The sequence below is a fragment of the Armigeres subalbatus genome, chromosome 2 (genome assembly GCF_024139115.2).
Source record: "Armigeres subalbatus isolate Guangzhou_Male chromosome 2, GZ_Asu_2, whole genome shotgun sequence".
Lineage (NCBI taxonomy): Eukaryota > Metazoa > Arthropoda > Insecta > Diptera > Culicidae > Armigeres > Armigeres subalbatus.
This window is the reverse complement of record NC_085140.1, coordinates 102,795,375-102,807,544: the sequence shown is the minus strand read 5'-3', so window position 1 is coordinate 102,807,544 and position 12,170 is coordinate 102,795,375. Positions and strand designations below refer to the sequence as shown.

General features: G+C 39.3%; 1 protein-coding gene across 3 annotated transcripts in view; it reads right to left on the bottom strand.

Moving 5' to 3' along the window:
• Positions 1-12,170, bottom strand: part of LOC134210548 (nuclear factor NF-kappa-B p110 subunit) — a 94,610-nt gene that overhangs the window by 43,171 nt on the left and 39,269 nt on the right. The window contains exon 1 of one of the 3 annotated variants that reach the window (XM_062686597.1): positions 8,407-8,554. The exons of the other annotated variants lie outside the window; for them this stretch is intronic. Within the exon in view, the coding sequence (XP_062542581.1) occupies positions 8,407-8,497 (91 nt within the window). The 5' untranslated portion in view covers positions 8,498-8,554. Of the gene's footprint in view, positions 1-8,406; positions 8,555-12,170 lie in introns of those variants that run through there. 3 annotated transcript variants of the gene reach the window in all.

Below are 12,170 nucleotides of genomic sequence, written 5' to 3'. Positions count from 1 at the left end.
GGGAATTTCGAAAAAAAATCAATGAAAACTACGAATAGTTTGTAATAGGAATTTCGTAGAAATTCCCGAGTAAACTCTATTTTTTTTGTCAAAATCCCAAAGAAATTCATGAGAAATCGGAAAAACTTCGCCGGATTAACTCTACTTTTCTCGCGATTTTCAGCAGAACATTCTTTAAATAATTCTGCAAGAACTGAATGAGTATCATAGTTCTTCATCGTAAAAAGTGCGTTCTAGCTCCAATTTACTGTTTTTGGATGTTTCTCCATAAATTTGTTTCAGATAGAATGGAATCAGCGCCCATCAAGAAATTTGAAACAAGTTTTTACCATATTAATTTGAGTTAATGGGCGTATCGTATGACGATATGGTTAAAACTACTTTCAATCTATTTTGTTCTATAAAAAGCATTGTTTGTGAAAATAGAGGCATAAAATATATGGGTTCCTGAGGAAAGTTGACCTAAAATAAATTAAAGAATCAACTGGGCGGATAAAAAATTTTGATAAGAAAGGTCAATCAAATGGGGTTGTATGACACTCGCCAGAAAGTCATTTGCCAGAAGGCTTTTTGCCAAAATCTTTTCGCCAGAATGGACAATTCCCCCAGAAAACCATTCGCTAGAATGCACCATTCCCCAGAATTGGTCATCTCCTATTTGCCATTGGATTTCTTCGTCAAAAAAGACGTTTGCCATGATTAAAGCAATGGTGGGTATGATCGCTTCTTTAAAACAAGGCGCTGGCCCGGATTTAGCCGGAGGGGGCCCCGGGGACGGCAGTTTGTGGGGGCCCCAAAATGAAAAAAAAAAGGTTGGTTTTGATACATTAGATTTGTGGGGGCCTGGAGCCATGCCCCCCGGACCCTCCCCTACATCCAGCCCTGAATGCAATGGTAAATATGATCCCTTCTTTAAAAGCAGGTGCTTGTCCGGATTAAGGCAATGTCAGATGTGATTCATTCTTTAAAAGTAGGCTTTTGTCGGGATCAATATAATGGTAGATAAGATTCCTTCTTTGAAAGTAGGCGCTTGCCCGGATGAACGCAATGGAGGATGTGATCCCTTCTTATTCAAAAATGGTGGATATAATCCCTTCTTCCAAAGAAGGCGCTTGCCTGGAATAAGGCAATGGTGGATGTGACTCCTTCTTTAAAACTAGGCACTTACCCGGATTAAGACAATGGTGGATGTAATCCCTTCTTTAAAAATTGGCGATTACCACAAATGAAGCAATGGTGCATGTGATCCCTTCTTTAACAGTAGGCGTTTGCCGGGATTAATATATTAAAAGATGTGATCCCTTTTACAACAGTAGGCGTTTGCCCGGATTAAGGAATGGTGGATGTGACTCATTCTTTTAAAGTAGGCACTTGCCCGGATTAAAACAATAATGGTGGATGTGATCCCTTCTTTAAAAATAGGAGTTTGCCACAAATGAAGCAATAGTGAATTTGATCCCTTCTTTAAAAGTAGACGTTTGCTGGGATTAATATACTGAAATATGTGATTCCTTGTTTAGAAGTAGGCGCTTGCCCGTGTTAAGGTAATGGCGGATGTGATTCATTCTTTAAAATTACACACTTATTTTTCCATCGAGATCTCAGCATTTTTGTTTATTTTCCCGAGGTGGGCACCGCCGAGTTTCAGCAAACATAATTTTTGCCGAGATCTTAGTAAAAGTGACGTTTCAGTTGCCGAAATACAACAATTTTTTTGCTGAGAATCAGTAATGAACGAAATTTTCTGCCGAAGTTTAGTTCGAAAATTTACTGAGCTACAGCGGTGCCCATTTTTGAGGACCTCGAAATAAAAAAAGTTAGTGTGTAGGTGCTTGCCCGGATTAAAGAATGGTAGATGTGACTCCTTCTTTTAAAGCAGGCCAATGGTGGATGTAATTTCTTCTTTAAAAGTAGGCGCTTGTCTGGATTAAGGCAATGGGGAATGTGATCCCTTCTTTGAGAATAGGCGTTTCCTAGAAATTGGTGGATATAATTCATATTTTTTTTAAGAATGCTTTTTCTCTGATTAAGGCAAGTGTAGTTGTTATCCCTAGGTGTTTACCCGTGCCCGTGTTTGAATATGGCAATTGTGGATATGATTCCTTCTTTAGTAGTAGGCATTTTGCCTACTACAACTTCTTCAATAAGGGCAAATAGCTGTCTAGTATGACTTAAAAGTGATATTATCCAATATTGTAGATATGATTCAATCAAATGAAGTCTGCGTCTGAAATGAGGCGAAGAATTATGATATCCATTCGTAAACAGTTTGTTCGTTAGACAAATATGAATGTATTTTTTGATAAATTGTTTCCATCTTTCTGAAAATTGTTTAATATGTAAAATAATCCCTTTTATGAAAATAATTATGTATACCGAAAACCCTTTCATTATTAAATAATGCAAAATCCCCGTTATGCAAAAGTGCCTCCTTTATATAATTCTTTTTCTATTCCTAAGCCATCAATAATAATTGAACCGTTTGTTTGAGAAACTGCATATGTAACATTTTTGGTCAAAATGAGATTTTTATATATTCTGAATCCTCGTCCAAAAATACGTATTCTGTTAAAAAGTACGAAAAAAAAAATTCGATGCCAACTTCCAAAAGGTTTGTGGGGTGATGCTTTACTATTGCTTATTCCAGCAGCTGCAGTCTGACAAGTGACTTAGAAGTTTTGAAGACATCACGACCACAACGAAGAATTCGTAATATTATCTTTAAATCCGATGGATCATGGCAACTATTTAGAAACACTGTATACTGATTGCAGCAAATCGTTTATATATCACCTTGTTGCTCTTTAAGCTCGTATTTAGCAAATCGTAGATAAACTATTAGATTTCAAGGGAAAACGTCCGAATTCATAAATGTCACTTCTGGTGTTCCACAAGGTTTACATCTATTTATTTTGTTCGTGAACGACATTTCAAATATTTCTAGGAACCAAAAAATTCTTATTTATGCAGAAGATATGAAAATGTTTATATGAATCAACAACTATGAAGACAAAAACATTCAAGAATATTAAGGAAGTAAAATTATTCCACGAATGGTAGTTGTTGAAATCCTGTCATAAGGCGAGTTTTGTACTATTCCATTCAATGTTATGCTTTACAGATACGATGTTATCTTTACAGATACGTTTTTCGACCTCAACTATAAAGCCGTCTTCAGTATTTCGTACTGTAAAAATTACAACGTGGTGAAAAGGTGAAAACATTCCGCTAAAAACGTTTAATAATTTTCTTACAGCTGAATTTTAGGAACGTAATTCAATCGCTTTCACCAGAAAAAGAAACGCACAGTGACTGTACTGCCCACAAACACATAGTTGACCCATATGAAATCCTGCAAAGATGAGACTGATCACAGGTAGTTGAGGACATCAGATCGTTGAAAAATAGGAAAGAGTTGTTACCGTTTTGGCTCAAATCCCGAACATGTCTCATATTCCGAACACTGGCGTTTCGTCACCCTTAAACTAAAAATTCCATTGGTTTTCAGTTCTGAGAATCAAGTTTACAAATGAGTTCATGATCCTGTTACATGGTTCATGGAGAAAATTACACGAATAAAGGCAAAATGGCTATTCAAAAGCGAGTGTTCGGAATTTGAGTCAAAACGGTACGTTTAGTTTTATTCAGCAGCACTAAACTGTTACATAACAACACACAAGGGAACACAGTGTTGCTAGTGTAGTAGATTGGGTGACCAAGTAAATATGTGATTGTCAAGCGGATGCGCACAGCCGATTCGCAGAAGATGGAGGAGTTTCTAGAGGAAGAAGTGTGTCTAAGATTCTCACGTCCTCGGCTGATATAGTCGGGCAATGGGAAGCAGTTCGAGTCGTTGGTCTTCAAATCCTGGCTAGCAAAGCATAAGATCGCTCTCTTCTTTTCTTATGTTGAATTTTTGAGACCCTAAAAAAGGCCGATTTACTTTCAACCATTCATCTTTCTAATCACTAACCCAACAGCAGGCAACCATTAGTCCGCAACTTGCAAAAAAAAAAACCTAGAGTGCTGCTGTTGGCCTTTCACACGATGATTTATCGCTAAACTACAGTAGACGCAATCGTTGAGGTTGAATTCTCAGCAACAACTACCCCATCGATTACCACCGATGTTGATAGTACTCCATTGTGATCACTGCGCTATTGTGTTCGCTTTCCGCGAATTCTTATTCAAGGATTGGAGCCAAACCCACGTTGTTCTATTCTGATGTGTCTGTACTTGCGTTACGCCAACGATATTGGTGGATTTACCTATTTCTAAACTTTTTACAATCATCCATGACAATCAATTTAAATTTAATATTTTTAGAAGACTGTAAGTGTGGACTCTTCTTTGATTGAATGGTCAGAAAAAAAATGAAAATCCATCGAGAAACGACTGAGATATAGGGAGGGAGTGCTAGTAATGGACCCCGTGCGTATAATGGACCCCCTGAACAAAAACCGAAAGTTAACGCTGGAATCAACGATTTCCTGCAAATATTCATTGGAAAGAGTTGCTTCACATATCAGGGTAGATGTTCCATGCAATTGTTTTGGCTTAGGATACTAAAATTAAGTTATATTAACTAATTTGTAAAAGTAAATACGTTAGAGGGTCCATTACTAGCACACAAGGGGGGGGGGTCCATAATAGGCAACAGGAACATGTGGAAATGGAACATGTAAATCAAATGGGGGGACCATAATACGTATGTAAACAAACTCGATGTTGGTCCCGGGGGTGGCCATAATAGGCAATCTGGCTACATTATTTTAAAATACTTATTTTAGTAGTAAAAATGAATGTTTTAGCATGTTTTATGTACGAAACGCATTGCTGATAACTGTTACTTGTCATCTGGTGCTACAGAATGGCAATATGTCATGAGTCTGACTCTAGCGAAGCGATTGAAGTAAATTTCTGTCCTTAAGGGGTCCATTATATTTTCATGACACTCTTCGTTTTTCGCAATCGCAAAGTGTATTCCGGTATAGAATACATATACGTAGCCCTACGCCAATTAAATCCCCTGGAATTCAAAGAATTTCTCGCAGAAGTTCCGAAGAATTTGTAATAAAAAATCGATGAATTTCCAAATGCATTGTTAGGTTGCCATTTATAGACACGTTCGAGGAAAGCCTCCGAAAATAACAATTTGTAAGCCATTCTCAGGCAGCCGGTATACTGCTAAAACGCCACGTTGCCTTTCCAATGACTGACTGAAAGTCTTAGTGGAGCCATGACCATCCGCTTATGAAGCAGGGACCCCCTAAAATATCATTGAATATTCCCAGAAAGTTTAGAAAAAAAATCTTGAAATATTTTTTTAAAAAATCCGGACCGGCTTATACTTCTAAATGCTACCAAACAGTGAGAAATTACGAGAATTTCTGCCACACATGCATCTGCGAGATAAATTTAAACATATTTCCATCAAACACCTGCTATTGTAAATTTTAATTAGGATACTGTTCCTATTGTCCATCTCATAGCTTTGATAGTCATCCTAGCAAAAACAATCAAATACAAAGCAGTTTGTTTTCTTTTATTCGCTTTGACGCAGCCGCGCTGTTGCCATCTAGCGGCGACGGACGTGTGCGTGAAATCACTGTTTTTCAACATGGAAGTATATTTTAAAATGCTTTTAAAATGTTATTAACAGTGATATGTTGAAAACTTTTAAATACGTAGGATTAGAATTTTGAAAAACTACATGTTAGGCTCCTTATCTACACATGTTTTTTTAATCAAAATAATTTAACTTTCGTGTTTCCTATATAAAAGTAAATTAAATTTCTAACCCAAAAAAGTAAACAATTTTAGGCTAAAATGTGTTTTAACGCTTTAATAAGCATTTTAGAATTGACGTCCTATATCTCTTGCTGGGTGAAATAAAAAAGCATCAGCCGGCCCCCATTTTGTTTTCTCGCTTTCGTCAGGGCCAATATTCTCGTGATTTTTTCAGCAGTAAGCACGCATGTTATCAAAAAGAAACGATGAAATTTGTGTTCAATTTCTTTTTTTCGAGATAAGATGATTTTTTTACACTGAGATGGAAATAAAAATCTAGTTGGGCTACTGCTTCTTGAATTCGTAACATCATATCAACAAAATTTGAAAACAAAGATTAGGAATGCAAACTTTGTTCTCATTTTTATGATCTTTTGTAGTTAGCACAACATGCGTGCTAATAATGCAATAAAAACAATAAAAATTAAGCCGAAATCGTTCATTTTGCGAAAATTATTAATAATGGAACAAATGTCCTATGTGAAGTGATATAATATTATTGTTTCAATATTTTGTTATATTTGTCTTTATTTTTTATTGGCCTATTTCCTCATGAGTGACAACCACTGACGTCAGGAAGACGAGTTCCATTCCTAGACCCTACAAAACGTACCCATCAACATTTGGGCCGGCACCACTACGACTTTACTTCTTTTCGAAATAAAAGGAGTAACCAGACATGTTTCGTCTTGGAATATGCCAACAGCCCCGACTGGGATCAGCTGGGGTAAGAGGCAGCCACGAACACCCCCCTGCCCCCTCAGCAATCGGCGCCATCATAAAATGATAATCGATTGTACTGTTATCATTAACTTCCATGTCGTCAAATAAGGCACCACATCCCAACCGTCTGCCATGACTATACTAGGCCTGACGTAAACAATAAAAGGCTTCCCTCGTCGATGACTAACGATGAGTCAGAAAACCGTCTGCCACCGGTTTGGTGAAAGATCCCCCCAAATATTTTGGCTATTATTTGCTATCATTCAATGGAACCGCTCCAGCAGCAAGCCAATGCAGCCTTATCTGTACTGGACAGTATCTAGCTGTCATTTATATGCCAACGATTCGATGAGTCGGCACCATTCCAATTCAAATGACAAGTGGATTGATTCATTTGATGTCTTACTGCTTTTCTTAAATTAATTCAAACTGAATTTTTAAAAGAAAAGTGGCTGTCTATTCTGACTAGCAATTTTGCTTATTCTGATCAATCATTTGGTAAAAACAATCCGATTAATGAAATCATAAACCTGTTTCCTCAATTCGAATTATCTTCATCCCACTGGATTTGGCCTGTATGTAATTTAAAATAATATGTTTGTTTTGTAACAACTGTTGAATCGTCGTCAATCGTATTCACAAATAAACAATTCAGATCCAATGAATCGATAGCAGTGACTGAATTCCTACTCATTGTTGCCATCATTTGGCCTTGAATATTTTTGCAATAACATCTGCAATTATTTTTCATACGAAAATTTTTTCAATAAAATTACGCCCGTTTACATATGTGCTAGTTCTAGCGGACAATGCACTATCCGACAATACTAGCGCGAAATTAGCATAATGTAAACAGGAATTGTCATCTGCTAATAGTGTTTACATTATGCTAATATTGCGCTAGTATTGCCGGAAAAGATATTTTAGTTACCAGATAAAGATTGTCGCTTCGGTTCCCTTTGTTCTGCTGTTCGAAACATGTGTGGTACCTAACTGTCAAATCGTATGTATTTCTCTTTCATTGACATTTAGATCCCCTATCCTCGCCAGCAAAAGATGTTCCGGACAGCGACGACAGCGACAATCTTTATCTAGTAACTAAAATATCTTTTATTGCCTTTTAGTGCATTGTCCGCTAGAATTAGCGAATATGTAAACGGGCTATTAGAATGCTTTTCCCCTGCTCCTGATAAACTTCTATGAACAATTGAACATGCTCATATCAGCTGGGTGCCATCCGTATCTCGCACAATTGGTTTGTTTTGCAGCAAACATTACGCAAATGCTCCCACTAATATTTCTGGTTCCCAATGAGGTTCAAATCAGAGGTTTGTAAACAAAACAAATACTGCCATAAATTTTACTTTGAGATGTTGGCGTCAAAACAATGGCGTACAAAACATGACGTCACCAAACTGGTTCATAGCAAGTGATCCAGACAGATGAGCTTAAAACCACAAACAGCCATAGAAAAGTTTACAAAAATGATATAAATTCAACATGTGCTAAATTATTGATTGACATTTATTATGTACTATAATCAGTAAATTACATATGTGGAAAAAAAAAATAATGCATTATAAAGAGAAAGTTGATATTCGTTTTCAATCGACGTCACCTTTGATTCGCAATCAATTTTGCATTCCACGAGAAATCACAAACCCAAATATTATGAATCACTCGACGCTGTTATAACAATCATCGCATCATAACATTATCAATATTATTATCACACATCTGACTGGCAAAATTTGCTATCAAACAAATTTCGGCTCTGCACGCATTCGGCCAGGTGACTCACGTCTCCAGCTGTCAACCAGTCACCTGCATCACAGCCACGCACATTTCGGCACTCACTCACTGTATCACTACGAACATGCTCCATTTATTTACCAACAAGATGACGACACAGCCCCAGGGGAACACCATACGCAAACATTCTTCTGTTGATTGCGGGATTCTTTTTCGGTTCGTTGGAAGACATTCCTACTTCCGATTGTAGACCTACGGCTCTGCTACGTCACACTTGCGCACGCCTTTGTAGTTCAAACTTCAAACACTACCGGCGTCTCGACTGGCGCCACAATCCGAACAAAGTTTTTTTTTTTGGACAGAAAAAACACGTCCTACGGAGCAAAACGACGATTTATGAATGAATTGCGAATGGCGCAACGTAGTCACCTGGTAGACGAAGGCAAGCATAGGCACTGCCACCTTTCGCTGATTAGAACTACGTTATCGATAAAGTGTTGAATAATGATACTGACCATCCCACTTACTCGCTGACTGTATCGAAAGCCCTCGTGATTGATAATACGAGAGTGAGTAAATAGGTAATGGGACTTGCGTTATCGCGAACATAGCAATATAGCATATCTTCTTCCATATCTAGCATTGGGTTGGGATGTTGATCCACTTCCTTCCGGTGAGCACGATATTGAGGAAGATAAACGTTGAGCGTGCGTCATTGGTGTAATGAGGGTCAAAGGTTAAGATCTAGGGCTACAATATTACCCACCGTGATTTATCGAACATACTCTAACCAAACTACGCATACGGATATATAAAGCCTACCAGCTGAATTGGTATAAAAATGTTCGATTAATTGGTATAAAGGCCAAACCTAAGCGATTTCATCGCCGCAACGGCGACAACTAGTCGCCGCGATTCTATCGTTGGGTCGCTGCAGGCAATACTCTATTTACTCTTCCATTCCAACGGCGACAGAATCGCTGTCGCCAAGCGATAGAATCGCGTCGCGACTGTCGTGTCGCGTGTGTTTGGGGGAACCTTAAAGATGATCGATTAATTGCAGTGGAAGCATTTTCCATCCATCGTAGGAGACCCGACTGAATCCGGAGATTTTCTAACCAAAGTTAACAGATGTTTATCTAAGTTCAATTTAACGTGTAAAATGTTGGCCACTCACTCAATAGCAACTTGAATATTTTAAACCACGTTTTCGTCGATTTTTTTGTCCTTCCAAGTCTGTTCTCTGTACGTCAACCTAATTCGTTGAAATCAATTTATTCGAACAGGTGACTTACGAGCAGTGGTGGAAATACTCGCTTCACGAGTAAGAAAAGAGTGTAATTGGGCCTACCAAAAATGCCACACTCGCGCGAACCTACTGCCTGCATTTTTCTGGCGCTTGCTTTGTTCGCGAGTACGGGCAGAGCAAAAACAAAAAGCTGGGCTGTATTTTGCTCGGGAGTAAAAACACGGTCGCGAGTTTTTGTGATTACTTCGTATACAATGGATAGGTTTGACTTGACATAAACACAATAACAATAAACAATTGTGTTCTTGCTCGAACATCAGTGAGAGATAAGTTCCGAGGTTGTTTTATGACTTTTAGCAAATTAACCCGAATGACTCGCGAAGCTTCACGAACATTTTTCGGGGTCCGTTTTTTGTTTTCTCTGCGAGTAATAGGTAGGCAAGGCAAGGTAGGCAAAAGGCAAAACAAATGTTCGCGAGTCTTTTGCATTGCCTACTTCTTGTTTTGTGAGTAAGGTTCGCAGATTTCCACCACTGTCTACGAGCATTATAGACCCTTATATGTGATAAGATAGTTTTACCATAGACAAACAAACATAAAATTCAAGATTATTTGGTCAACCGACAGGTCCTGTCACGAGTAACAATATTTCCGAAGCTGACGATTCTCAACACAATAAACAACAACAGAGATGTCGGTAGCTTTCCTGTGACGAGAGATATGAACGCCAAATGTTTTATTTGTTAGGTAGGTATGTCTTCTTGTTTGTGCTTTTACGCTACAACCCAATGCTCACGAACCCACATAAACCTTTCAACGATCCGACAGAAGTAGATAGATAACGAGCTGAGCCGTATCGCCTTCCAGTACAAAACAATAGAAGAAGTTTATGACCTCGTATTAGGCCATAAGAGAGTCCTATGGGACGTAGCAAAGATCGTAGATTAACATTCGGAGATAAGATGCCTATGCTATCATTGATATAGATTCTGTTTCTCTGTCCTCAGAGTCATCAATAGACTTGCTGCAGGTCACCTATCAATATTTCAAATTCCATGTATATTGTATATGTTGCGAACATAAAACCCATCAACAAATAACATAACGCGTTAGACGGTAGGAGGCTATCTGTCAGTGTTTCGGCCCATACAATTTTTACGCTCTGTCATATGGAAAACAGAGCTGGTTGGGGGTTGAAAATGGCGTTATGTGATAACAGGTGATAACCTTCGCCAGCTCATCTCGACTCCTGTCCGTAGCCCAATAATGTATTATGCCCAATCATCATGATGCCTGCTCGTCGACATCGTTCAACGTGATACGTCTACGCATCTCCCCGATAAGGTTGATAATGGTGACAAATTTGATACCCAACATCCAATATCAATTGAAAAGCGACAATGACTCCTACCTACTGCCTATTCATCGCCCACTGATAATAAGTGCGATGGACGTCGCGAGGGATTTGCCACATGCCACAGCAAAGAAAGTCACCAAAAAAATCGTGCATCGTTATCAGTGCGAATATCATTGGGGAGCTTTGTACCCAAAAGCTTCTGTATAGGGAATGTGGATGACGATGATGATGATGACGATTATTATTCTTATCTTTATTTTTTATATCTTCAGCCAAGGGGTTTATCTCGGAATGTTAATGAAACCAGAGTAGGGTATATGGCTCAAACCTTAGCCTATTATGCTGCGCTAGAGCCTTTTTATTGTTGTACATTAGCATATATTGGAGCTCTTACCAATATTATGCCATCAGGCGACTTGCCTACTTTTGGTTATTAGGCCAAGTAGTTAAAACAACGATAATTGCCCACAATTTTACCACTAATAGTGTCGAGCGAAATGGATAAAACTTTGGCTAATCTTTCCAGTCTTCTTCTTGTTCTTCCTATTGGCATTACATCCCCCACTGGGACATTGACGTCTCGCAGCTCAGTGTTCATTTTAGCACTTCCACATATTAGCTGCGTTGAGGGCAGCAGGGACCATGTCCAAGGCTTGACGACCCCTCCCCAGCTGTCTGCAAGTCAGGGAGAACTGCCTAGGACATGGTGGGATTTAACAGTGGGCCCTGCTAAAATCCCTCCCAAAAAACCACCAGTGTCAGTAAGCAGACTGGCACTGCCACTGCCACTGGCACATCAGGGTTGTTCCCAGTAAGACCTTGGTTATGGCATACTGGTTGCGTGTATTGGACTTGTATTTGAATATTGAAATATTGTGAACGCGAGGGCTGGTAGTCTGGTTATTCTATTTTCTTGGTAAGGCCGGGTGACACTGACCTGAAACGGCGAATGGGCTAATGGCCAGGCTGTCTTCCGTCCCCTAAAACCGTGGCGGCCTTGTAGCACGCGGTACAATCCTGTGGCTCAGCTGGTAGCTGAGTGGGAGTAGGCTCAGATGCTCTTACTTGACTAGCGCTGATCTGGATCTGAACACGAAAGTGTCAACCCTCGCATGGGAGGTGAGGCGAATGGCGACAAGGAGAACCCTTTCGCCAGGCGCAGTGGCCTTGATCGGTCACCCCAATGGTCGCCGGGGGGAGGCGATGGCGGAGCCCGTGGTGGGTCAGACGAGGTGCCGGTGGACGTCAAGATGGACGGCCCCACTCTGACCAAAGTCATTAACTCGGTGATGACTAACC